Source organism: Perissodus microlepis, chromosome 18 (genome assembly GCF_051167445.1).
Source record: "Perissodus microlepis isolate ML-2025 ecotype Zambia chromosome 18, ASM5116744v1, whole genome shotgun sequence".
Taxonomy (NCBI): domain Eukaryota; kingdom Metazoa; phylum Chordata; class Actinopteri; order Cichliformes; family Cichlidae; genus Perissodus; species Perissodus microlepis.
This window is the reverse complement of record NC_140478.1, coordinates 8,868,504-8,895,054: the sequence shown is the minus strand read 5'-3', so window position 1 is coordinate 8,895,054 and position 26,551 is coordinate 8,868,504. Positions and strand designations below refer to the sequence as shown.

The 26,551-nt window shown below is 41.0% G+C and overlaps 2 protein-coding genes across 5 annotated transcripts in view; one reads left to right on the top strand and one right to left on the bottom strand.

Annotated features, from left to right (window-relative positions):
• Positions 1-117: 117 nt before the first annotated feature.
• LOC146367217 (acyl-CoA-binding domain-containing protein 5-like) lies at positions 118-7,422 on the bottom strand. 3 transcript variants are annotated; one of them, XM_084912768.1, is made up of 14 exons: positions 7,314-7,422; positions 6,927-7,048; positions 6,488-6,611; positions 6,179-6,251; positions 5,768-5,912; positions 4,980-5,018; positions 4,429-4,629; positions 3,135-3,353; positions 2,839-2,933; positions 2,555-2,735; positions 2,195-2,406; positions 1,929-1,979; positions 1,089-1,204; positions 118-975 (listed from the first exon to the last, which is right to left on the bottom strand). In XM_084912768.1, exons 2-14 carry the CDS (start codon positions 7,030-7,032, stop codon positions 963-965), a joined length of 1,575 nt encoding a protein of 524 aa, XP_084768894.1. In that variant the 5' UTR covers positions 7,033-7,048; positions 7,314-7,422; the 3' UTR covers positions 118-962. The 3 variants fall into 3 exon arrangements, with proteins under 3 accessions (XP_084768894.1, XP_084768895.1, XP_084768896.1); XM_084912769.1 differs by having other exon boundaries at positions 6,927-7,018; positions 7,314-7,416; XM_084912770.1 differs by lacking the exons at positions 4,429-4,629; positions 4,980-5,018 and having other exon boundaries at positions 6,927-7,420.
• Positions 7,423-8,258: 836 nt separating this feature from the next.
• The window catches only part of LOC146367216 (abl interactor 1-like), a 20,859-nt gene continuing 2,566 nt past the window's right edge, over positions 8,259-26,551 (top strand). The window contains exons 1-10 of one of the 2 annotated variants that reach the window (XM_084911813.1): positions 8,264-8,508; positions 12,974-13,141; positions 16,946-17,122; positions 20,238-20,252; positions 20,729-20,832; positions 21,070-21,210; positions 21,915-22,015; positions 22,404-22,619; positions 24,175-24,264; positions 26,308-26,493. In XM_084911813.1, the coding sequence (XP_084767939.1) occupies positions 8,392-8,508; positions 12,974-13,141; positions 16,946-17,122; positions 20,238-20,252; positions 20,729-20,832; positions 21,070-21,210; positions 21,915-22,015; positions 22,404-22,619; positions 24,175-24,264; positions 26,308-26,493 (1,315 nt within the window). In that variant the 5' untranslated portion in view covers positions 8,264-8,391. Of the gene's footprint in view, positions 8,509-12,973; positions 13,142-16,945; positions 17,123-20,237; positions 20,253-20,728; positions 20,833-21,069; positions 21,211-21,914; positions 22,016-22,403; positions 22,620-24,174; positions 24,265-26,307; positions 26,494-26,551 lie in introns of both variants that reach the window. The other variant, XM_084911812.1, reaches the window with a different exon arrangement.

Below are 26,551 nucleotides of genomic sequence, written 5' to 3'. Positions count from 1 at the left end.
GCTACAGAAAAATACAAAAATATTTTAGTAACTACTCACCCTGATAAATAGAAATAAGAAAACACTCTTGGAAAAAACTCACAACCTCTCAAATAAGCATCAACATAATTAAAAATGTGATTGTTCTAAGAATGTCTTTATTACATTTTCAATGTGCTTCATATGCTCATATTTTACAACTGTAAGCATTATCCTTACGTAAACCAAACAGTATTCTTCATTGTCTACTTAAAACTGGCAAGAAACAAGAATGTTTATATAGATATGTGGACTGTCTGCACTCTTCTCAGTTGTTTTTTTGTTTTTTGGTTACTATAGCAGTAAAGCTATAAAATAAATAGTCTGACACAAAAATAATAATGTTTCTCACATCAAGTGTGTTTTTGACTTTAAAAGAAACTCTCCTAAAATATGTATCTATTCAAGACAACACATATAAAAGCCCAATGTCCTTGTAATTACATTACAGTACATGTAATGGAACACTCTAGTTTGAGGGGGAAAACTAATTAAAATATAAAATGTACAATAAATAACTGGGAATGAGAATCTCTAAAACTCTTTATCGCTTGAAGTCTACAGCTATTGCATGACAATGAACCGTGAATTAACTTCACAAGTTATGCAAAGGTTCTGGAAATCTCCTCATCATATATAAGATCACCACCTCATGACAGACTAACTGGAGCAAAGAAACTGGGCCAGCACTGGTGATGCATAAATCAAACCCTTTTCTTAAATACCTCAAAAGTCTGCTTCAAGTTAAAACGCTACACTACATCGTCAAGTTTCCAACCATCCGTTCATCTAAAACAGCCTTTTAAATTTCTACCGATGCCTCATTGCACTCTGCATCTGATTTTAGCTCAAGAAAGCCACAAAACCCCCAAAAAGTGCATCATTTTCATCCACAGTTCATCTTCTTTGATCGATGTTGATAGTTGCCAGTAGTAGTAGACAATTCACGGTATTTTGCTGTGAGGAGAAAAGCAGAAATTGAATTTTAGTTGTGTTTCATTGTGGTCATAAAACAAGAAGAGTCATCCTTCACAACAAACCCAAATTCTCTCCAAGAGACTTTTTCTCACCTTCTCTTTCGTTGTAAGTAAAGGTGGACAAGCCAGTGGGTGATAAGAGGCCAGAGTGCGGTGAACACGACTGTGAGTGGGGAGAAGTCACAAGGCCACCACGATGGTCTCAGGAACTTAAAAGAAAAATCAGAAATAAAAAAACAAGAGGGATAAAGGCACTCTGATTTCCCAGTGGAACTGAAAAAAGCCTCTAACTTCCACTTTGAAACAGTTCAAGATATCATAATAATAACAAGAGCACTCAGAGAGCACAAGGACTGCTAAAACACTGTTTTAATACAACATAGTGACATCAGCAGGTTTTTATGACAACACACTGGTCTCTGACCTTTGACCTATGACCTTGAAATGTTAAATACTGAAATGGTGTATTTTATTATCTTTGCATATATGATTGAAGCAGAATTGGCTGAAATCTTTGATTTCTGTGGACTGTGAAAACTTGAGATATTATGATATATTCACATGTGTGAAACTTTATGGCATCATTGTGAGGTAAGGTCAAATGTTTAGCAAACCGAGGCCTCGTATATTGTTGTGAAGTTTGAAGATGATTTATTAAAACAATGCAGGTAATATAAAGTTTTTACTGATTTTCACATTTGGTGTGACTTTGAGCTTGACCTGATTTTCACCAAAATTAAATCAGCTCAAGCTGTTACTGCTATTGACTGTCACACAAAATTTGAACATGATATGCTGAAAACTGTGGATGCTAGAGTGCTAACAAACAAACAGACAGGCAAACAAACCGGTTACATACTTCCTCCCTTCGGGGAGAGTATAATAACAGGTCATGCTTCATAGCTGAGAGCAAAAAAGCTTTTTAATGAGCACCTGTCTTGGTACAGTTACAGAGTCCCCCCGCCTTGGCAAAGATGATCTTGACTGAAAGAAAAGAAAACATGAAAATTATAATTTTTTTTAAATATGTTAAAGAAAACATCCTTAGAATCAGTGACTGACTTGAAGGAAATGAAAATAAAATCAATTTAGAATTTGTCGATTTTAATTTCATTTTTTATGACTTAAAAAAGAGAAAAACTGTGACAAAAAGTTCCTTAATTGCACCTAAACAAGTGGCCACATGTCTGGTTGTTCACCTGTGACTTGGTCAGCTCCTCCAGAGCATGCAGCCTGTACAGCACATTGGCCATGTCGCGCTGCAGTCTCAGCAGAGCAGTGGCTATTTGCTCATTGATGCTTCCCCTGGTAACACTGCCAGGATGCAGTCTGCTCGGTGACACACAGCAGCAGGTGGCATTTACGCTCACACATGGCTCAGTGCTGCAGGTAGCCCTCGGTGTCTGAGAACCTGGAAGGAGATCCAGACTAAATGCAGACTTTATGGAATGGTAGGAAGGGTATCTCATTCATTTAAATGCTCAGGAGAATAAACGGGGGAATACATTGTGACAGAGACTGCTAAATCAGGAATTCAGCATCATCTGCAGTAATCTCACCTCTCCCTGTTCTTGACAAGGAGCTGTTGTGTTTTCTTGGACTAATCCCTTCTTTAACATCTCCTGTGAGGACACAATCTTCTCCATCTATCAGGGTGGTGTTGCTCTCAAACCAGACATCCCTTTGCTTCATCGAGCCAGCTCCTGATCCCTGTGAGAGGCCTTTGGACGTGGACAGCCGCTTAGCAGGAAAATGAAGAGCATCATCACACTTTGTATGGACGAAATATGAATAGCTCATGCAATGGACTATTTTTATTTGGAAAGCATGTTTCGCACCACACCTCATCCGTGGCTAGGTGCTCCATGGAGTCACAGAACTCTTCATTATCTGAGTCAGTGGATCGGTGGTTCTTCTCAAGAATAGCATCGTTATGATCTAAGGCAAAAAAAAGAAAGAGAAGAGCATGTCCAGCATTGTAAATTGTGCCTAAAGCCTACATTTTTAAATTACAGGCTAAAGAGAACTATACTGTACAATTTGACAGCAATTTACAGATGATGTCTTATCAGATATTTTGGTTTTCCATATCCAGCATGCAATCCAATACAGAATGTTAGCATTTCTATGTAATCTTACCAGTCAGATGTCCATTAACATGCATGTATGGGTTATACTGTACACTAGGCTCTAAGGTACATTCCAGCTCTTCCTCCTCCACATCGCTGTTGAGGGAGCTGTGGGTCCCGTTGGTGAAGGAGGACACACTGGGCTCCACACTGCTGCAGGAGCCTTTAGTGTCAGACCACCTCCACCTCTTGTCCTCCACCATTAACAGCCGTGGGTCAGGACTCCAGTCTGACATAACACAAAGACATGGACTATGGGAAAGAATTATGAAAATACTTTTTCTTTATCTGATAGAAATGCTGTGTATTATTTATATGTTTTTCCTTATTTTCTGTGATATGTAATAATAATAATAATAATAATAATAATAATAATAATGGATTGCATTTATATAGCGCTTTTCGGGACCCTCAAAGCACTTTACAATTCCACTGGTGAATGGCCTGGCCTGTGGCCTGTATTTGTACAGCGCTTTACTAATCCCTAAGGACCCCAAAGTGTGAAGGCAAGCTGCAGTTGTAGCCACAGCTGCCCTGGGGCAGACTGACAGAGGCGAGGCTGCCATATCGTGCCATCGGCCCCTCTGGCCATCACCAGTAGGCGGTAGGTGAAGTGTCTTGCCCAAGGACACAACGACCGAGACTGTCCGAGCCGGGGCTCAAACCAGCAACCTTCCAATTACAAGATGAACTGCCAACTCTTGAGCCACGATCGCCCCACATATATACCTACTGTGACAATGGTGGGTAATCATATTAACACCAAGAATGTCTTAATATGATCAATACAAACCTCCACTCACTTCATGGTGTTTATGAGGGGCAGCCAATCAGAAAAAGTTGACTTACAGTGAAGGTGATGGGAGATATAATGGTTTCAGACTGAGGGTTACATCAAGGCACACAATAAATATTATGTAGATCTGTGAATCGTGCAAAGCTATTATAACCTAGTCGTCTTGAGTTTAAAAATGAAAATATGGAACTGGAAAAATCCCATCCACGTGTGTCTTCCATCCTTTAAATATTCAACATTTCATGATTTTCTGTATTTTTCCTGGAAAGAAAAGGGGGAAAAAAATTCCAAAAAATCTCAGCTAATGGTCTTATCTAATACTTGGCAATAAGGGTTTATGGGATCCCAAAGAGCAGACTTAATAGCTGCACTGATTTCCTGCTAAACTCATTAAAACAGGCAAACAAACAAGGAAAGTTAGGAGAGAAGCAATTATTTGGCTGTATGTTGCCTCTACAACAACACAAACCAGCACCTCTGTCAGCCCATGACCCAAACTACACTGTACCTCTTTCCTCCTCCTTGTCTTCATGGTCCGCATTGTGTCCTTCATCCCCATTTTCCTCTTCCTCACTTCTCATCCATTCACTACTTCCCTCATTTCTCTCCACGCCACTATTCTCCTCGCTACTGACACTCAAGCCTCGATCACTGTTGTCGTTTTCGTTTTCGTGGAGGTTCTGAATATCATCCCACAGATCCCCATACCCTGAACAGTGAGGGAAATGCTCTTGATTAATTCAAAAATTGCATATAGATGCACAGCAAAAATCTGCACAACAGAAAAGCCACACAGGAAACTTGACATCACTTCACAGGGTCTGCACACTGTAACAACGCCACAATGCGAGCCAACAGACCAACACGCCTTACCCACAGCACATACTAGACATGACAAAAAAGCACAAGAAAATCTGCTCTAATTTATTTTTTTTTTTTACAGCTCATACAGCTTAATGCAGAGACGATTTTCACTCAGCTGCAACAGCAATGAAAGCAACGTAACTAGACTAAAAAACTCTATCAAGTCTACAGCCATCGCAAACACCAAAGACTTGCCTTCCATTGTTGGCTTCTTAAAAGGTTTAACCAGCTCATCTAGGGATAAAAAAACATGTAAGACATGCATTAAGAAAAAAAAAGATCACCATATCACCCCATCTGAGCAGCGCTGCTATCACCTGCAGGCTACTGTGTTTTCATTTCCTTTGACGTGCCTTCACATGTGGACCAAAAGCCACACGAAACCCCTCAAAACATTTACAGTCACTTAGCAACAGGGTCATTACAATGTTTAGCAGATAGATGAGTATTTCAAAATCTCTTACTGGGAAAATGAGAGAGAGCACCATCACAAATTTTCGATATGACATTAACAGAAACTTGTTCGTTATTTGGCTTTCAGTACATATCACATTGAAGTTGGATGAAAATGTATTTAGATTTAATCTCTGTGAAAGCTCTTGTTTTAAAGAAAATCAAGTGTGTGTATGAGAAGCTGTAAACTAAATATATGCCTAATATATGCAAAACGGTGGTTTCTACAGGCCTCCAAATCTGCTGTCAGAGGCCAACAGCCAAACATTTTAGGGACTGCAAGTATCCATCACTCTATATGAACTTTAATTGATAGTCCACAGTCACAGAGCCGCCAAACCAGACATTTACCTTAAAGATGTGAAGGATCCAGCTCAACTAGTTTTCTAGATAATGGAATTTGACTGAATTTATTTATTTTGCAAAATTTGATGAATTGAGATGGAATGCCGTCATGTCATGACACTATACTGATCAGAAACACGACAACTTGAGAATACTCCATAGGCATGTTTCCAGGCTTGCTTTACCCGCATGTTGTGCAAAGGGCCTGGTGAAGGGTCTCCTGTCCACCTCATTTTCTTCAGCCTCCTCTCCCTCTACCTCTGTGTAGAAATTTCCCAGCATCTGTATCAGGTCAGACACATCTTCTGAAATTGGCACAGTCTCCAGAATCTGAAAACACACATACAAATTTGATAAATCAACAGAAAGGCTCTTTTGATTCGGGAGCATTATGGTACAAATGCATGCAAGTTGAGGCAAACAACAGTGCCAATAAGATACTTTACATTTTGCAAGAGGAGAGTTGTTTAACATATCCCTCGACTAAATGCCCGCGCTGAGCATGCCAAGTCATTTATTCAAAGCATGATGCCACAAGTGTTTATTATTCTGCGTGCTGCTTCTATTCAGCCCCAGTTTTGCCTGAAAGGACTTACCAGCTGGATGTTCTCAATATAACTCTTCATGGCTTCCTCCTTTGTCATATTTCCTAAAGAGCTCCATGCATCCCTGAGAACACAAAGTCATAGTTCAAAATCAACTGAGGCTGGGAAGTTGAAGTCTTTTCTGTATTTGTGCAACAGTATACGGGGGAGAACTAAGTGCATTTGGCTCCATAGTAAAATAGCCATGCAGTGGTCATACGTGCCACAGGGGAGGGACCCCGATAGTAAAATTTCATGGCTCTTGTGCATTCTTTAAAAACTAGTTGGGGTATTATGGGTCCATATTAGAAATGCATATACCATTTAGCTTTTCCATGGGTGTCCCAGAAGCCGGTTGGTCTGGAAATGTTGCACGGCCCCATAGTGGCCTGCTTATAGTAACTGTAGAACATCAGCATCATGTCATCAGATGGCTGAAAAGTACCTAAAAAATAAGGAAACAACAGAAAGGCAAGCTCAGGCTTTGTGTGCAGTAAACCAGTAATACACAATGTGGCAAAGATGCATGAAGCGTCTGATTCGGTTAATCAGCTCTCATCCCTGTAGCAGCTTTGGGGTCAGCCAAGTGTGAGTGACAGCTCTTAAGTGCAACACATGTAGGTCAATCACACAGAGTGAACAAACAAGCCCAGTGAGGACAGATTTTACACTCCACAGCTGATCATTGAGCACTCGAGTTCAACCATTTTCTACTTATTTTCCCACACGGGCTCTATAGCAGATTTTAATAAGTTATCACCTTCTTCGGGCAAACTCCGGACCACTTTAACTGCCGCAGCAAATTTCGCCTCCAGGCTGTGCTTGTCCTCCTCCTGCGCCATGCCGAGTCCACTGAAGGATGACATGAAGGAGTCCTCACATCTTGAGCAAGAAATTGAAGCAATTAATGAAAAAAAAAAATCAGAAAGAGCTTGAAGGGAGTGGGTGACACAGTTTGTTCACCACTGCACCTTGCTGGCACCTGTCCTGTATTTGTAAAAGGCCAGCTGCTTTCTCTCTAATCTGGGATTTTGAGATGAAATTGTTCTATATAATTACCCTTGTCGTTTTTTTTTTTTCGTTCAGCGATAACAGACTATATTCTCCGAGTGAAATGCATTTTTCTGTGGTTCATTTGCTCACTCACCATCAAGTTCACATTGGCCGGTAAGATAATTATTTCATTAGCCCGGTGTCTGTCTGCAATATGCAGCAAAAAAGCCAATCTGCTCCGGTCAAGGATGAGCCAAACACGCAACGTTTGAGCCTTAAACACGTCTGGGTGATGTAGTTTTATTCAGTAAAAAAACTCTGGAGATAGTAGTGCACATCTCAACGCTTAAGCATTCAAATCCCACAAACCTCTCTGAGCGGAGCTTTAAACCGAAGTGGTGAGTGGGAAATGTAGGAATCTGCGTCGAGGTCTCTTTTTTGTCCAGGCAGCAAAAGAAAATATTTCTCTTTCTCTTTTCTTAAAATTAAACTAAACCTGTAAAGGATATTGTCAATGCTGATGATTCAATAAGATACGTTCTGTTATTTTTTTAACACATCAGATTAGAGTTTTATAGCGCCTATTCCCAGACTGTCTTGTAGAATTTAAGCTATATATTTTTATTTTTATGTGCTCCAGATAAAAATATTTCTATATTTTTCATAGGCCTGTTTTTAAATTAGTGTTTGATGGATGTTAATCTTGCAAAATGGGTTGATAATGGTGATGTAAAAACAAAATATATTGATTTCAAGCCAACGCTGTTTCTTTTTGCCTGTTTGTGTGTGTGAGGAAAGAAGAATTTAAAGATGTGACACGTGTCTACATGAGACCTTATAACCTTATTAATAATATATAATGATATGTTCATATATTTTAGTTAAATACAAGCTAAAATCAACTATTCGCAATCATTGTGTTATTAGCTATACCATGTAAAATACCGCTAAATAAAATAATGTATTATTTTATCAGCGTTTATAAGCGACATTACTAATGCCATCGCAGTAAAATGCCATTGGGCAACGGCTCCTCTCCCTCGGCCTCTCAGCCAATCAGCTCTCACCGCTTATAACGTAACTCTGATTAGTCACGGACTGTTGTGAATCGCAGGCCAGCGGCCCCACAATGCCAGGCGGGGGAGCCCCTTTCTCAGCAACACAGCACAGCATCACCGCCTCGCCTCGCTGAGAAAAAGGACAGGCAGGAGAGAAATGCAAAGGGATGTAAGATGGCAGAGCTACAAATGCTATTAGAGGAGGAAATCCCTGCCGGTAAAAGAGCGCTTGTGGAAAGCTACCAGAACCTGTCCCGGGTAGCGGAATACTGTGAAAACAATTATGTTCAGGTAAGAAACGCCTAAAAACCGCCTTTGCATATGGTGAATTTACTGGTTTATCACCGTCGTGTCTGCGGTGTTGTAGTGGGAGTGAGTGAAACCACAGGGGCAGGAAATGCTGGTCGGAACGAAAGCGACTATGAAATCGCTAGCTACACCGAGTGGTCTTTTCTCCCGGTACGCTGGTTTAAGCGGCCGTTCGGTGCCATGTCGGGCATGGCTGTGTTTCGTTATCCCTCTGGTTTCTGTTTTTTAAAGGGTTTCCTCGGTGAGCTGAGAGCTGCTGGGGGCTTTTAGAGGGTGTGTCGTTGTTATGACTAAGTAGGTTGTCACTGCCTGCATTCTGTGGTAGGTACCTGTGAAGGAGGCTAATCTCAAAACCGATTTTTTTTCTTCTTTTTTCCTCCCTACGTGACTAAAACCGCACGCTCACCGCACGTGAAAACGACATAACAGTATTATAAAACGAAAAAAAAAGGCTCGAGCCTTCCCTTTAGTCGTTTAAAATACAAAAGCTAACAATTGTATGTATATTTTTGAAAATGTAATACTGTCACAGAGCGATTATTATAACACATTTATTCACTAGAAACTCACTAAAACTGTGGCATATTCACGATTTAGCCCTTCCCTTTAGCCATTAAGCACTGGATTTAAAGGCATTTCTCATCTGTGAGCTTTCTTGCCAGTTTATACATCACAAAGTAAACCAAGTGCTAAAGACTTTACATGCAATTCGTCCAAGTCTATAAATGTGTAATGATCCTGATATAACGGTCTACTGCAAAACGTGGCTCCAGAGAATGTGTGTGTGGATCTTATAATGCCTGTGATTGCATGCGTGGTGCAGGTTAATGAAAGGTGTGCCTGCTTGTTTTTTTGTGCTTATATTCACTAAATATTAAGTCAAAAAATCAGTAAAGCATTGGGGCATCTGGCTAAACGAGGTATTAACAATAAACCTCAGTTGTTAGTCTCCCACAGAGTGCATTGAGTAAATGTGAGGAATACTGGGAGCTGACATCAAAGCCCATCAGTGGCTTCAATGGTCTGGTGTGAACAGAAGACCACTTTGAATCAGAAACTGCGCTTCAGCTTGGCAATTTCTTCGTCACCGTGCTGCCGAGAAAGCCCACAGTAAAAGCACATCAGATCACTTTACCCCGGTTGTCATCAAAAATGCAATGTAGGTTAGACTGCTTGAATGCACGTTTCCTACAGATGGGCTTACACGGTGTTGTGAGGCAACACTTTCAGAGCTAGATCATGCAGGAAGCTATTATTCTGCAGATCAGTTGGACGGTTTGAGAGGAAATGGCATGCACCTGGTGGCAAACTTAGCTGCTTTAAGAAGCAGGAGCTTAGAGGCTTTAGTTTACAGACCAGGTGTCATATGTTGTGAAACAGGAATTTGGAGCACTCAATAAATAATAATAGCAAAAAGACTGTCACATCAGATTGATTCTTTTGATATTGATAAACTACAGGAAATGAAAAACCAATTGTCATTGTGTCGCTGCAAATTTATTTAGGTCGTGGAATATAAAGGTACTTCACATATGAGCTCATCAAAAATGCAAATCCCTGTTCATCCATCCATCTAAAAACAAAACAAAAAAGGAATCCCTTTTTATTTATTTTTGATTAATGAAACATATGTATTTGTAGTGGACAGTGAGGAACAAAGTGTTTTGTGGCACACCTGTTTTTAATGCAATGTCTGTTCTTAGCACTACTGAATGTTGCTCCTGTCAAAATCCCAGCACCACATGAAGCCAACAATAAACCATGTAATCATATTTTGTGAGTCATCTGCAGAAAACACAGGGATGTTTTTTTGGAGCCAGCTGGTGTCACCCAGATAAGATTTACTATCTCCATGAATCATTTATGTGTAGGTGAATGAGACAAAGGCACTAAGGAATAACTCTGTGCATCAAGAGATTTGAAGTGTCATATAAGTTCCACATTTTTATCAGGCCTTAATTTCAGAAAAATATCATAAGCATATATCTATATATATTTGAAAATGTTTGAAAATGATTGTGTGCTAGTTTGATTCCCTTTCACTGCTGAGTTTGAAAGCCCTGGGCTGCTGCTTGGTTTATTTCCTACATCATGGCTGGAATATGAAAATGCACGCATGTGTGTGGCTTTTCCCGAATAATGATTTCTTTAGGGACGTTAAAAACATTAGCTCAGATCCTGCGTGCATGTAAACACACTTGACAAACACAACAGGGAATGAAGGGGATTGAGAGTATTATGTAGGCCAACGTAGCTTATCCTTATATTGTGCTGGGTAAAAATCAAACACGGAAAATGCGAATGTCTTCTGCCTTTTGCTCCCAAGTTGTCAAACCACATTATCAGCTTGGATACAGTAGCTCTGCATAATCCCATGTGGACAGTTTTTAAAACTGCGTTCATAAACTCACACAGTCACCTGAAATGATGACGCTATGTAAAAAAAACAAACTGCATGCCATGATATGTAAATCTACCCAGGCAGGCTGCAGGAAAAAGACACAAGTTTTATTCTTAGATCAGAAGCTGTTTGAAAAAGTGTCACACACCAAACTGAAGACAAGAAAGCAGGACTCAGTTTTTTTTTAGTAACTTTCTAAGGTCTTTGTGTATTAAAATAGCATCTCTCGCAGTGAAATTGTTCTGCTTTTTACAAACCCACTGGTGTGTAAATTGTTCTGAACATTTATGTTCTTAGTTTTGCTTCAGTGTATCGTTTGTGTATGTGTAACCACACATATTACTCATTTCACCCATCTGTAATATAAGAATGTTAGCCCTGCCAACCCCCCCCCAAACTACAACTCACTCGATACCCCTCTGACTCATAGTGTTTTTTGTTCATAACTCCTGAGGATATTCTTGTCTCAGTATTGTATTTCACTGAATTTGCTTTATTTTACCGCATTGTTTAGATAGGAGTCTTCCACATACCAAAAAAGGAATTCCAATTAGAGCCTCTACAAAAAGCCTTTTGTAAACTTAACACAAAATCCCAAAGAGAGTGGACAATGTGTATAAGGGAGACGTGTGTGTTTCCGTGCAGTATTAGTTTTAAACCTCTTTGTGCTCGCGTTAAGCTCATGCAAGAATCACTACGTATCCAAGCACTGTCCTTGCATTGCTTCACATGTCGTGTGTTAATAGCTCTGTGAGGTCTTTTAGTAGTCATCCAGTGAGTTATGTAAGTCAGCCTTTCCCAACCTAAGGTATGAAAACCAGTTTCTGTGCTAAACTCGCAGTGGGTCACAGAGCAGGTGGTTTGGTGGTCTTGTTCAAAAGTGCTGTCATGGTGTAGGTGTTTAACCTCTTGCTACCAAACACACGTCAACATGTGGTGGTTTGGAAACAGCTTGCATGTGATAACTGATGTATATAGTAGCTGTACAGCATACAATACAGCAGTGAATTGGCCTGAATGCTTATGAACTCTTTATTTAAAAAACTATAAGGTGAGACTTCAACATTTGAAAAACATTTGCTTATCATGATAAGTTTAGCCAATCAGCAGTCCGGAAACAGGTGCAGGCACCCTGATCTAAGACACAGCTTTTGGTGAAACTGTAGCATGGTGGCAGGACATTAGGTCATCACAGTGGCATCAGTGAATGTGTGACTCTGTAGGCACAGTTTGTAAATAGGGGTTGGACAGAATATCAATGTCAGCAAATCAAAATATTGATTATCATGATCTAATAATTAATGATAATTGATTAAAACATTCGTTGGCATTCTTGTAGTCTGCTAGGACAGGTGGAGCTTAATCATGAAGATCATGACCTGAGGCAATCTTAAGTGTCACATTTCTGTTTTCGTACACATTACAGAAGCAGATTGTTAATAAGTCAGGTGTAGATTGTGTAGTAGTTGTAAGTTGTAGTCTTTCTGTGGTAGTTCGCTGTTGGAGTGCTTCAATGTGTGGCTGCATTCTCCCGTTTTGTTTCCAAACTATAAATATGTCCGTTCAGTCACATTGCTATTTAAAGGCATCCAGAAGCAGATGGTTTGCACAGCCGGGTGGAGATTTGGGAAATGTCCTGGCATTCCTGTTTTCTGGGCTCGAATCCCACTGTGCACCTGTCCCATGTTGCCCGTCGGAGTTGTTCGGACATTGTCCCAATTTCAGGCTGTGTAGTAGTCCACAAAGCATTTGCTTCACAGAATCACAAACTTTTCTCCTTCACTTCCCTTCAGATCGTAACATGGCTTTGCAGTTTAAAAACAGCAAAGAGAGGATGTCAAATACTATTCCCTGTAGAAAACTGCCCTCTCACTCTGCAGCTCACACAACTGATAGGAGAGGAACAATTACAGTACAGCATTTTGTCTTGCTTTTATGGACCTTACACCTTACTTTCTTCTGCCAAATTCTCCATTTCTTCCACCCACACACATTTCCACTGACTTGTTTTTTACATCAGTTTGTTCTTCTCCCTCTCCCTGCCAGGCTCAAGACAAGAAGAAGGCCCTGGAGGAGACCAAAGCCTACACCACTCAGTCTCTGGCCAGCGTGGCCTACCAGATCAATGCCTTAGCAAACAATGTGCTGCAGCTGCTGGATATTCAAGCCTCGCAACTACGACGCATGGAATCGTCCATCAACCACATCTCCCAGGTACGCACCACAACAGATTCGGTATTTGTGCATGGGATTTGAATCATCAGCCAAGAAGGTCAACTCTGATTTTAGCAGTGTAAGCGCTGCTTTATCCATCAAATGAGCAAAGATAGGTTTTTCCTCTCTAGATAAAAGTTATTCAAGTACAGTAAAATGCCACAGTCTGCTATTATTCAGTGTCATAATACCAAACTGCACAATGGCACATTCATGCATTATAAAGACTGACAGATATGGCGGGGGCATGGATCATGCTGGAGCTGCCAATCCTCCACAGTCCCTCATCAGTCCCGCTTGCTTCATCAGCAGTCCTCTCTCTCTCCGTCTCTGTTCCTCTGTGTGCGCTTCATGCGGCCACCCTGCCTGTCAGCCATTGAATGTCCCGTCCCCTCCCTGTGCGCTTCATTAAGCCTGTCAGAATGAAGTGAAACCCTGACGCCAGCACTCTAGCTTGCATTTTCAGCTCCCACTTTACTCTGCGAACTGCGGAGTGGTAGCAGTCAGGTGCAATCTCACAGCGGACAACCAAACACTATTCTCAATCCTTTAAAGGTGCTCAGTAGAGCTTTACTTCCCCTACTTGATGTTTCTGCTTCACACCCAATGGCACCCTTGATGTGCAGCAGCACAGAAGAGAAACTGTTGAGTCAGTACGTTCACCTGATCGTAACTGAGAAGCGACTTCTATCAGCTTTAGTCTGGCCACAATGTTTCACTGCAGCCTTTTTTGTCTTTTCATAGCTAGAAAAACACTCGTTTCACTACTAGATTGATTCTAGTAGTCACATATTTTTCTTTCTGTACTGCTGAAGCTGTAAAAGCAAAGTGAGGCCATGCTTTTTATTCTGTTACATGGCATTCTGTGAACATATCTGCCCTTTTTCACAACACCATCAAAGCAAGCTTGTGCTATACATTTCAGAGAATTAGGTTTTTAATTTAAATTCTGTAATTTGATTTACAGGCAATCAAGACAGCTTCAAAAATATTCTTAGACAGGAAACCACAACAGCATCTTATGAACAAGCTAACCGGTTATGTTTTTTTTAGTTCATGCAAGCTGCCTCGCGTGCGTGAAAATGTAATAGCAGTCCATAATACTGCATGCCTTCTCCATGGCTGCATTTATTCGACACCGTGCATGAACTGAGTCCGTGGATCCAGAAGAACATCTGGATCTAGGTCAGTTTGGAATACTTTCACCAAAACAGTGTTTCCCAATTTTTATTCCTTCGGTTTGATATATATTCATGAAGATATGGCACAATGTTTTTTTGCAACGATAAAGAATCCTTCCAAAAATGTCTTGATTCAGATCAGTGTATGAATCGGCTCCAAAGGTTAATTTCCTCCAGGGTGGGGCGTGCCACACCTCTGATAATCTTTTCATGCAAAATGGAAATGCAAAATTTAACCACAAGTAAAGAAGCAAACAAAACCAGTCCCATAAACTCAGTGATGGGGTGGAAGATCATTAACTTTACATATACCCCATAATGGCTTTTCTCTCTACACAAAATGAATATTTAACTTTGCTTTGCTGTGCCAGTTTATCAATTTATCATTCTAGAAAGAAAGGTAGGCAAACGCTGCTGCCAAACCCATGTCTGATTTAAAAGGCCTCAGCAGAAAAGTCTTTGGCAGAAATATACAGTACAGGCTAATCCCTAAAATGCAAAGCAGCAGCATGTCTAATCAACGGAGAAATCTGAATTAGAACCTAAATTAAATGGTTATGGCTAAAAATGGACATGCTTCCTTTTGATTTTGTTGGAGATCTGAAACTCTACACTTTGGTTTCTTTTCCATTTTCACTCTGTCTTTTCTTTCTGATTTATCTCTCAGTTCATTCCCCGAAATTGTCATCCATCAGCTCAATGACCCACTTGTGCCTTTTTCAGCTCCATTTCAGTTGGTCCAATCCTCTTAAGCGCAGGATCAACTTCGCATTACTCTATATTGCAGTGTAAATTCAAAAGATTGTGGCGACACATTTATGGACACCTCTTTACCGTAAAATATAGCATCAACAGTATTAGTTGTTTGGATTTAGTTAATATCAAACTATACATGAAATCATTGACATATAAATTCATCGTTTACATGTCTTAAAACCATACTTGGTACAGACATTTCAGCTCGCTCAGTTGCTCTGCAGAGAATGATCATCTGCTTAAGAACAGATTTAATAGAATGACACACTGTATAGCTCTGGCAGTGAGAGTTACCATCTGTACCATCTGTTGTCAAAAACACACTCCACAGGGTTGAGCAGACAGGCAGATGTTTATTAAAGAGATTACAAAAGAAAATGAGATCGCAAAAGATCATGAAGGGCAGACATCGCCGTCGTCACTCATTAGGTAACAGCTACATCTCGATGCATTTAGCAATGTACACAGAGGAAATGCATACAGAGGAAAGTAGCTCTAAAGTGAAGTTTCCTTTTCTATTTCACCATTTTCTTCTCTTCTCAATCTCTTTTTAATTACTGTAAACCCCCCAGAATCAGCTTCTAGTGCCTCTGTCTTGTGTGCCTCTCTCTCATTTCTGTGCCTCTCTGTCCTTCTGTTTTTTTCACTCTCTCTAATCTACACTGCACCTCAGCTCGCCTGTTACTGGCAGGAAATGGGCAGGTCTTTTTTGTAACTTCCCAGCTGAAGCTGGGCGTGTCACTTCAGTTTCCTCTCCTAATGAAAGAGCCTACAATATCACACACACACACACACACACACACACACACACACACACACACACACACACAAATAGATGATAGAGCTCAGAGACTTCATGTCAGGCACAGTGAGAGAGTAGCACAACTTGACAGTTCTTCTCAGATTTTGAGTCTCTTGGTTGGAAAAATGTTTAAAGATAATTAAATGAAGCTCTAAAACACATGTTATTCTTATAGTATATTTCTTTGTGTCCATTTGCAATGTATACATATATATATATATATATACATGTATATATAATATATAAATTCCCCTCTCACCCCGGTCTATCCTTCAAGCTCGGGTCCTCTACCAGAGGTCTGGGAGCTTGAGAGTCCTGCGCAGTATCTTAGCTGTTCCTAGGGCTGCGCTCTTCTGGACAGAGATCTGTTGTTGTTCCCGGGATCTGCTGGAGCCACTTGCCTAGCTTGGGAGCCACTGCACCTAGTGCTCTCTCTCTCTCTCTCTCTCTATATATATATATATATATAAATAACAATTGTTGTAACATTGTTGTTACTGAATTGCTGTAAACAGATGCTGACATTTTTTTTGTACAACTGCATGTCCACTTTGCAGCTTTTGAATGCTGGTTGAAACTGTATTAAGCAATAGAAGCTGGTGATGGTGTAACAGTTTTAAATATAGATTACTCTGTGCACAGTAGCCAAAAAATTGGTTGTGAACAGCGCACACAACAGAGCTAGAAGCTGTCAAATAACAGTAGTTCTCGCATATTTAATTTACACATATTCTCTTTGAAAATCAGCTTCAAATTAAGTGTAATTGTCTTCAATCAAATTGTTGTCAACACAGTTTTCACTGCAGTGCAGTATGACGGCTCAGAAGTTAAAACGAGCCTTTGCTTTGTGCGAAGGTTGGTGGTTCGATCGCCAACTCATCCACTTGTTGATGTGTACTTGGGCACATCAACATAATTTCATCATAGTATAAATAAATATGAAAGAATAAAAGCACAGGGTTTTAGCGTTCAGTTTCATGCCGTATCACCTCCCTACATTAAAAGCAAATTTACAGGCCCACATTAGAAAGCAGTAAGTGACCCTATTATATTTTCCTCAAACAGACAGTGGACATCCATAAGGAGAAGGTGGCCCGCCGAGAAATCGGCATCCTGACCACAAACAAAAACACCTCTCGTACCCACAAGATCATCGCTCCGGGCAACATGGAGCGGCCGGTGCGCTACATTCGAAAGCCTATCGACTACACGCTGCTGGATGATGTAGGACACGGCGTCAAGGTAAGGAAAATTTTCTTCATTGTGTTAAAATAAAAGCCTTCTAACGAGGAGTAAGAGTAAAGTCGTCTCTGCACTATTCCACCATAATTACTACCAAACTGTTGCATCTGTCCATTACTTTGATAAATTGCCGTGTTTTCCCCCAGTAATCAATTTTGCCAGAGAGGAATACACATACTTAGTCAAGTTTACACCTGGTACTTGCATGTGAGCATCCTCACTGTCTGCATTCATAATTCATTCACACACTCCCACCCAGGCTGCGAGCTGATCAATACGCTGGCCTTTTAGTTGATTAAGCACGGAAACACTTCAGCCCATCCAAGAATAGCTGCACAGGCAAGAGTTTTTCATGCCCGGTAACAATTACCCAAGCTGCTAGTTATTAATCGTCTGTGTGTGTGTTTTTGAGGGAACTATCATGGCCAAGTGTTACTCACACCATCACACTCTCTTCAAATTGTAAAAAAAAAAGTAAAAATCTTTCAGTCTTTCTTCCGCCTCGTTCTTCAGTTTTTTTATTCTCTCTCCCCATGATCCATCCTCTCATCGCCCCTCTCTTCCTCTATTTCACAAGACTGTGTGTCTGTGCTTGTGTCAGCGTGCACACACAGTTATACGCACTGATTGCTTGTGTCATAAATTTCCATAGTGCGTGTGTGTCAGTTGGCCTCTGTATCCCTTTCCCCTGGTCTGTCTCTGTTGAGATAGTGGCTGTCCGCTGATTTTCAAACATCCGCTGATTCAAATTCAAAAGCTAGTGTTTCCTCCTTTGAGAGCTGGCTCACACTGAGACGGATTTGGCATGGCCCACTATGCAAATTGAGCATCATTCAGGAATGATAGAAATGACAGATCTCTGCAGAAATCAGCACATTGTAGATGCAAGAAAATCTGCAATCTTTTCTTTTTTTGTCCATCTGGAAATCTGCAAAAGGAAACAGCAGTTCGTGCTTCTAAGACGCGAGTCTACATTTGGATGAGCATTATGAATGTAATGAAGTTGACTTATTTTAACAAGGTTTAGATAATCAGTTTGGGCTTGTGAAATGCATTTTTGGATGCAAAGCTCTCTGGCTGCTGGCTCCTTTTTAATTCTCTTCCTGGCTACTTGTGTATGTATGTAAAGGCGCTTATGAATGTGCATTTGTGCAAACGAGAATGTATACAGTTTGTTTCTCATGCACACATATATAAATCTGTGAACTGCTCAAAAAGCTCGACCCAAGAGACAGCATCCCAGACATTTTTCAATATGTGTGGCCCGACTAAGTATCTGCACACCTGAATGTGCCATAGGTGTGTCAGAGAAAGACTTGCACAGTATCCCCTGCACATCATTTTGCTGTACGTGTATTAAATTACAATCAGGTGTTTGTGAAATATAACAGTAAGCAAGTCAGTGTGCGAGAGTTAGATTTTATTTTTTGGTGGGATTTTATTTGGTGACTGCTGAAGTTTCAAAGTTAATTGACTTTTTCTTAACGTGTTAAGCAGGGAAACATTATCCAGGTTAGTTTTCTTCTCATATTTGACTTATGCTTAGTCACTGTGTCACTATTATTGTACTATAAGGATGAATGTCATTGGATATCAAGAAAGGATATCAAGATTTTAATGGTACCACTGCTCCTAGCAGTATGCTGTTGCTCATGGCACCTTGTCGCTATATTTAGATTTAGACTTCAAATTAAAGTAGTTATTCAGTGACAGTAGCTCATTAGAAAAGAAGGAAAATGGCCTTGATTTTGTTTGTATCGCCAACTCCAATCACTGATAAAAGACACTGCTCAGTAATTTTTTTTCTATGAAGTCAGAAAAATCATTATTGCAGATTTCTTTGAGATATTGTGATATAATTTCGACCCCTATTCACTACTGTTACAGCCGCCACATAGAAATACACTATATTCAGAGGTATATTAATGTAGGTGTGTGGGTATGTTTGTAATTTTGCTTTCCTGCATTTATGAGTCTGGGCTGTGTTCCTGCTGTGCTGGGAAATATTAGCAGCTTATTAGCGCTCTATCCTCACAGCCCATTTCCTCTTGGCTGAGGTGGATTCCCTCAAGCTTTAGAGGAGCACTCATCCACCCCCATCCCTTTTCTCCCCCACATCCAGGGGAATTTATCCACGGATAGATGGGAAATCAGTCTCGAACTTGGAAAGACCCATTCGTGCATGTGTGGACGACTGTGTACAACCCCTCACCGTAATGGCTTTTTTTTTGGCATTTTCTGGCAGTTACCATGGTGATAGTTTTAGCCACATTACAGCCACTCAGAGACTCTGTTGTTATTTATGACCTCACACCACTTTACTACCCAATTTTTTATTTTCCTGGTACGACACTTAAAGCATGTAGCTCAGCCGCTCCTCGTTATTCATAGTGACTAGACACTGAAGTGACTCTTATCCTGATTACAGTCTGTAACACAGATCCAGATACAGACATAGAGGGAACAAAACAAAACATAAACAGTGTTTCCATGTCCTTTTTTTTTCAAATGTTTGTGTACAAAGTGGAACAAAAGGAAGCGAGCTCTTCCTCTGTGTTGGTTAAAACCTAAATTGGGTTATTTGGTGTGACTTCTACTGCAGGCAGGTGTTCAAGTGAACATAGGAGTAACTGACATTAAAGGCTAGCATTAATAATATATAATAATCAGATAAACATTAAATGTATTAATGTTTAAAGTTGCCTTTTTCCTCAGTTTTATATTATTATAAATTGAACCTCCTTTATGCTGCTAGAATTTGGCTTATAATGAAGTATAGTTTGAACAGTATTAAAATTGTAATTATAGATTCAGTGTGATGAGCAGTCTGTGACCTGGAAAATTAGTAGCACACACACGGTAGTGGTTCACAGTCTTTCCCACATAAAAGTATTTGTGGATTGTGAAATGGTCTAAATACACTCAACTGTATTCATGTGAGAAAAAGGAGGCAAAGCCTTACTTCACACTTGCTCTGAACACACCAATACACTCCCTTCCTTTTTTCTTCTTGATTCTCTGTCAGCATCATGTAGTGTGGGTACAAAGTTACCGTTACCAGTCTTTAACCAATGAGCTTGTTTTTTGTCTTCTCTTTCTGCCTGCTTGCACTCAGTGGCTTAAGGCCAAGGTAAGAGATGCTTGTGTTTCTCCTCTTATTGTCCATAAATTGATGTTCAGAGCCACATTATCAAGGTGCACATGAAGCCATGAAACATGTCTTTCTACCTTTGAGACGCATAGAAGGATGTGCACCTTTAATCAGTTACACATTTTTTTACAGTAAGAAACTAATCGGATTTGGTGCAAAGGCAGTCCAATAAAGCAGGATCAGTGTATATAATAAGATATTTAATGTGTATGTTGTATAATTAGATTTACAATCTCTTCATCCATCTATTACTATTAATCATACACTCTTTATGTAAGACAATAGACACCTTCATACTGGTGCTTTGTGTTTTCTCCATTCATACAGTACAGGTGAACCTCATCCGAGTTTGCTTGTTCATCATCGTTGAAATGACTCCTGAGAGTCAGGTTCATTGGTAGGAAAATCGCTATGTTACAGAAAAACAGGCTTTTAACTTGCTTTTTTTTGTCTAGCAACATGGGAACAATGCGGCGGGACGAGGGGGGACCCTTTCAAGGACCAACCCACCTTCACAGAAGCCTCCAAGCCCTCCCATGGCTGGTCGTGGTACCCTTGGGTAAGAACCTACAGTTTAACTTGCGTGGTGTAAGAGGTTGTGGTCCCATCTGGTCTCTGTTAAACTGGGGGCTTCCTGCCAAACCAGTGAAACACACAGTAGGTTATGAATGCAGAGATATATTTTAGCAAACAGTTCAAATGTTTAAAGTTTCCCTATTCTTTATTTTATTCTATTACTTTCATGAAACTGAAAACGAACTCTACTTTCCTCTTTCCTGTGTTCACCTGACTCCAGACGTAACACTCCCTACAAAACACTGGAGCCTGTGAAGCCCCCAGTGGTGCCAAATGACTACATGACGAGCCCGGCCCGACTCGGGAGCCAGCACAGCCCCGCGCGCACAGCGTCTCTCAATCAGAGACCCAGGACACACAGGTAGCACAGATCCATTTAAACGTTGTTTTCGATTGCTGTTTACCACGTTACAGCTGAACTACAGGTAAATGGGGCACAAATGTTAAGTAGATGCATTTAAACCACTTGAGAGGAGTGAAATAAGCCGATGTAAAGAAATATGTAAAGAAATGACCAGAGCATTTAAAATGTGTTAGATAAAGTGGGACATGCTGCAGCTTGTTTTCTGTAGGAATGGGGAGCTTGTAACTTTTTTGAGTGAGACTGACGAGGCCCTCTAACCTGGTGCAGACATGAAGACAATGTGAAAGAGCTGATTAGTGTTTTCTTATTTAAAAATGCTGCTTTTTACATCAGATAACCTTCCTGACACTAGGGAAACACCAGTGTTTTTTCAAATTGAAATGTCTGGTTACAAAAAAATGTAAAAAATTATTAGTAAAATTGGAATCAGCAGATAAGACTTTTAAAAAATGAGATATTTACATTTCTTTATTAATTCCTCCAGTCTGTGTTTTTGACCTTTGGATCTCTTCCTTTTTTTCTACGTGCGCCGCAGCTTCTTCGCAGAAATTGATATTGGTTGCCATAGTGATGGGCACATTGTTGCAGACAGAGTGACATATGAGAGACTAATGATAGGATGTCAAACTTTGTTATGTAATTAAGTTTGTCTCACACATTTCTACTGATTGCCACGAACTCTCCCCTTGCTCTCCGTGCAGTGGCAGCAGTGGTGGCAGTGGTGGGAGGGAGAACAGTGGAGGCAGTGGAGTCGGTATCCCTCTAGCAGTTCCCACACCCTCTCCTCCCAGTATGGGGCAAGGTGAGTTCCCAGCGCTGCTGTGTCTCCTCGTCTCCTGCATGTGACTCTAAACTGAGCAAAGTTTTGCTTTAAATCTGGAATAGAAGTTGGGATAGATTTTTTTTTCTTTTTTTAGAAAACTGACAGGATGTAGATTTACTCTTGTGTATTCTGTCACATTATAATAATGGAAAAAGTGCCGCAGGCATATAGCCTTACTGAAAATGTTTTTGACCTTTTGCTCAAACCAGTATTAAATATATAGTAAAGAAACTGCTATGCAGGAAAATTCTGACCAAGGCAAAAAGGAAAACTGGGACACTGGGCACAGAGAGAGCAAGTGTAGTGGTGTGTTCAATAAAGTAAATTGAATATAAATGCTGCTCACACCGGCTCTCCTCTCTTGTAGTGGCCCCATCGTCGGCCTCTGTGCCCCAGGGCCCCGGCTTGGGTCCCATCCCCATGTCCCAGTTTGGCACCATCTCCCGCCAGATCTCCCGTCACAACTCTTCCACCACCTCCTCAGCCTCCATGGTGTCGGCCACTGGCACGTATCGCCGCGCACCCTCCGTCTCCTCCCAGCAGCCCCATCTTAACGGAGGCCCAACATACCCTCAGAACCCAGGTAATGTAGTTTTAACCCAGTTATTTGTCAAAGGACTCCTGAAGAGATAATCTGCACAAATAGGTTTGGGAGCAAGAAGTTCACATCCTGTCCTAATATAATGAAATACGCATTTAGAATTTGGCCACTCATACTTCTGCGTTTGGTCCTCTTCGTCTTAACAGCTATGTGGGCTAGCCTTTTCAGGGGCTAATGAAAATGAATGATGAACTGTAATAACAGAAGTCGGGGTTGTTGAATCCTCCCCACCTCTGCCCTGCTACGCGGAGTGTTACATTAGCTTTTCTAATTGAGTTATGACATTATTATTTTAGTCAGCTGGAGGAAGGTTCTTGTTCAGGGAGACCGGTGAGCAGGCAGAAGGCATTTCAGAGTAGAAAATGCTCGCAGCTGCAAGACGAGGGAAAACCCAGGACATAATGCATATTTTCTGTCAAATGAGGAGAATTTATTTTGGCAGGCTTCACTCTGAGCCATTCTCCTCTAATGGCTCCTCTCAAAGGACAAACTGTCTTTCTTGGCACAGAATACAGAAGGAGGAGGCTGTCTGTCTTGTCGAGAAGCGAGAGAGAGACAATGACACAGAGCCGGGTTAGCCACAGGCTTTAACTGAGACATTGCATAATCTTGATGATGTCTGCTGTGTAGTTGTTATAATTTTATGAAGCTAAAAGGTACGTTTGGACACGTGGTGGATGTTACAGAGGTTTAACAGCACAAAAAGCTGTTCCATTACACGATGGAGCTCATTGATCTCACAGGGTGTAGCTGTGGATAGATGTGAAAGCGCGATGGAATATTAGGACATTACTTCAGCGAGGTTACAGACGCCCTCCCGATACATGTGATTTATGAGTCAGACCTGGCATGCCTGTGTGTGACATCATGTCTTTGAGTGAGGACAGCTGTGTTTTTCTGTTTGTCTGTAGGGTTAATCTTACGATGAGACAGTGCAGCAAAAAGATGGATTTTTAAGGGGAATGTATGCAGGTTATATTGGTACAGGTTTTTTAAGTGAAGGGTGTAGGTGAGCCAAAATGCTGAACTGCATCCAAAAATACTGCTCTAGTGAGCATTCCTGCAAATTCTTTGAGAAGCCGTATCTGTCTTCCTGAAGCGTTATCTTGCAGCTGTAGCTGTCATGTTTCTCGGTCTGCGTCGTGCTTTGCAGTTCTTTCACCGCGTTGAAAGCCAATTGCTAGCTGCAGCTTTTGCGTTTGATTTTTAAGACAGATGCTGATGAGGTAGATTCTCAGGCTGAGATTAGATGAAGGCCTGTTCGGCCCAGCTTGAAAAACGCAGCACAAAAGAACACTGATTGGAAGTTTTCAAACGAGTTGCTCAGCAATGCTTTGTGTGCTATTTTTGCTTGCTCACAAGCTTTTTGTTGTCTCCCCTCTCCTCTTTCTTTTGCAACATGCTCAATTTGGATTTTCTCTTCTCTGTGATGCCCTTTTGCTCTTTTTTCTGTGTCTTCTGTCTTTCTCCCTGTCCAAACACCTCCGTTGCTCTCTGTCTCTCGGCTGCTCCTTCTGTCTGATTGTTGTGGCTCCAGTGTCTGTGGCTCCTCCGCCTCCTCCTCCTGTGGTCCAGCTGACCCCACAGATCCCCCTGACCGGCTTCGTGGCCAGAATGCAGGAGAGCAGTAAGTAGTAGAAAGCAGACAGAAACATACACTTATGTGGTATACCTGCATGTACCGTTAAAGTTAGAAATGTAGACTGTACAAATACAGCCATGTGCAAAGTCACAGGTATAAACATCATGTCCTTTTCCAAAAACCTGGCATAAACAAAACAGCATGCACAAAATTTACGCAACGTCACCAGTGCACTACACAGGGCTCTGAGCACATTTCAGGACCCACACACCGCTACACTCACTACCTTATCGCGCTGGATGCACGGCTGAGGGTGGAGCACCCTCAGATGTCTGTCTGTTGCCATGGTGATAGATCACTGAAAGCTCTCAGTCCACTGAGGAGAGAAAATGTGACCCGCTGCTGCGTCCTGATTCACCAGCCGCTTGTCTGCAAAGACGCTGAGATCAAACTATCTGTGTCTCCCTAGTTCAATGAACCGAAGAACAGTTCTGCATGAGTCATGGAACGACATGAACAATGGAGTTAGTGTGTGTAGTTTTTAAACTCGCCTTAAACTAATAATTATTGCTAAATCAGCTGGTGGCTTTTCTCTTGTTTTTCTGGTGCACAGGAAGCGGCACGTTTTATATTTCCACCACCAGCAACAGGGATTAATGTGCATGTGGAAGAAGAGCTGATTGGTTAGTCTGAACACTAATCACTTTGACTAAACAAAGAAAAAGTCTGCTGCTGCTAAAAAGAGGTCACCTCTCAGAAAATACTGATGTTTAACGAGTGAGTTCTCGTGAGAAAATGCCACAAAGAGAAGCACTTTAATACTAGGAAAAAAACAAAGAAACGGGGACCAGTACAAGTGCCTTTTAATGTTTTTTTAATGGGAATGGTCTTGCTCTGTCTTTGCCTGAAGTATATTGCGTTACTAAAAGCCTAATGTATGTGGTGTTTATACAAGGGGAAATAAAACCAAAGTCAGCTATTGTTTTATAGCGAAGTGTTTTCAGCTGTTAACAGCTCCAAAGTGAGTTATTGGACCTGTTGTAAAAAAGGTTATGCAGTTTCTCTTTAATCACTGGGCTCGAGACTACAAAGCTGCAGGGAGACCTGCTCCAAGAGGACTCTCGTAGCACGAGAACTTATTTGGTTAAAAGACTGAAAAAAGTCGGGGCTTTCAAAATCACACCAGTCCACCCATTTTATCACGCCGTATTCTTGTGAAGTATGCGCTTGAGAAGTGCCGCTGTTCACTTCTCACTGGACGAATTTAAAAATGCAAATCATACAGTGTTACAGTACGTGTGCGATTGCATAACATAGCTACTAAATGAATCCTGTCATTTAAAGAAAGAAGAAAACACATTCAGGTGTGATTAAGCGCCACCGTTACTTAAACAACTACAGGATAAACTGAAGAACATGGCTGGTAGTTGTAGTACTAGAAGCATTAATAAATAGAAAGACTGCAACGGCTACTGAGGACAACTGTTCATGTCTTTGGTAATGTGTCCAGGAAAGTTTAGCATCCTCTGAGAGATTTCACGTTTACAGAAGTGATACAGAGTGACTGTTTTATAATGTTAACTGAATATTTCGGGAACTTTAAACAGCCACTTGTAGTGCAGAAGATGTATTGATGTTTCACTGATAGGAAGTTTATAATAATAATAAATGATTAGTAAGTAAATGAGTGCCACGGGGACTTGGATCAGTGCTAGTATTAACTGATGCTGCAGGATCAGTGTCCAATTAAAAACTAAAGGGACCCACAGCTGCCCTCTAGTGAGCAGTTAAACCACTGAACATTTAATGTGTGTACACAGAAGACTTGGAATGATTTAGATCATAGTTGCTTGATAATTATATATGTTAAAATAAATATAAGAAACGGTGCATGGTGCATACTAGTCTTTCTGACCTGACCAGGCCATAACAGTAACGTGTTGAAAAAATATATAGGATTTTGAAAGGTGAACACTATCACAGTGCAAGAGAACATTTTGAAATATCCCCAGACTGAGAGATCTGAACACACTCCTTCCTCATTATTTCTGTAATGCCTTATCACCTCTGCTTCCTGCCGTGCTTTAGTAACAGACAGCCCAGCCCCACCTCCTCCACCTCCCCCAGAGGACATTGGTGTCTTTGAAGAGCCAGCTCCCCCTCCTCCGCCTCCACCTGTAGACTACGAGGAAGAGGAGGCCGCAGTGGTTCACTACAACGATCCCTATGCTGATGGAGACCCCCAGTGGGCTCCCAAGAATTACTTAGAGAAAGGTTAGTACCCCGAGTTAGTCATTGTATTTAGACTTTCACCAGTGCAATGAGCCATTTT

Excerpts from the sequence above, each read along its gene's own strand:
- LOC146367217 (XM_084912768.1), bottom strand. The coding sequence starts at position 7,032 with ATGTCATCCTTCAGTGGACTCGGCATGGCGCAGGAGGAGGACAAGCAC. Across the intron at positions 1,980-2,194 it reads AGGAGCTGACCAAGTCACAG|TCAAGATCATCTTTGCCAAG; the intron begins GTGAACAACCAG and ends CTTTTCTTTCAG. Across the intron at positions 1,205-1,928 it reads CTGTAACTGTACCAAGACAG|TTCCTGAGACCATCGTGGTG; the intron begins GTGCTCATTAAA and ends TTTTCTTTTAAG.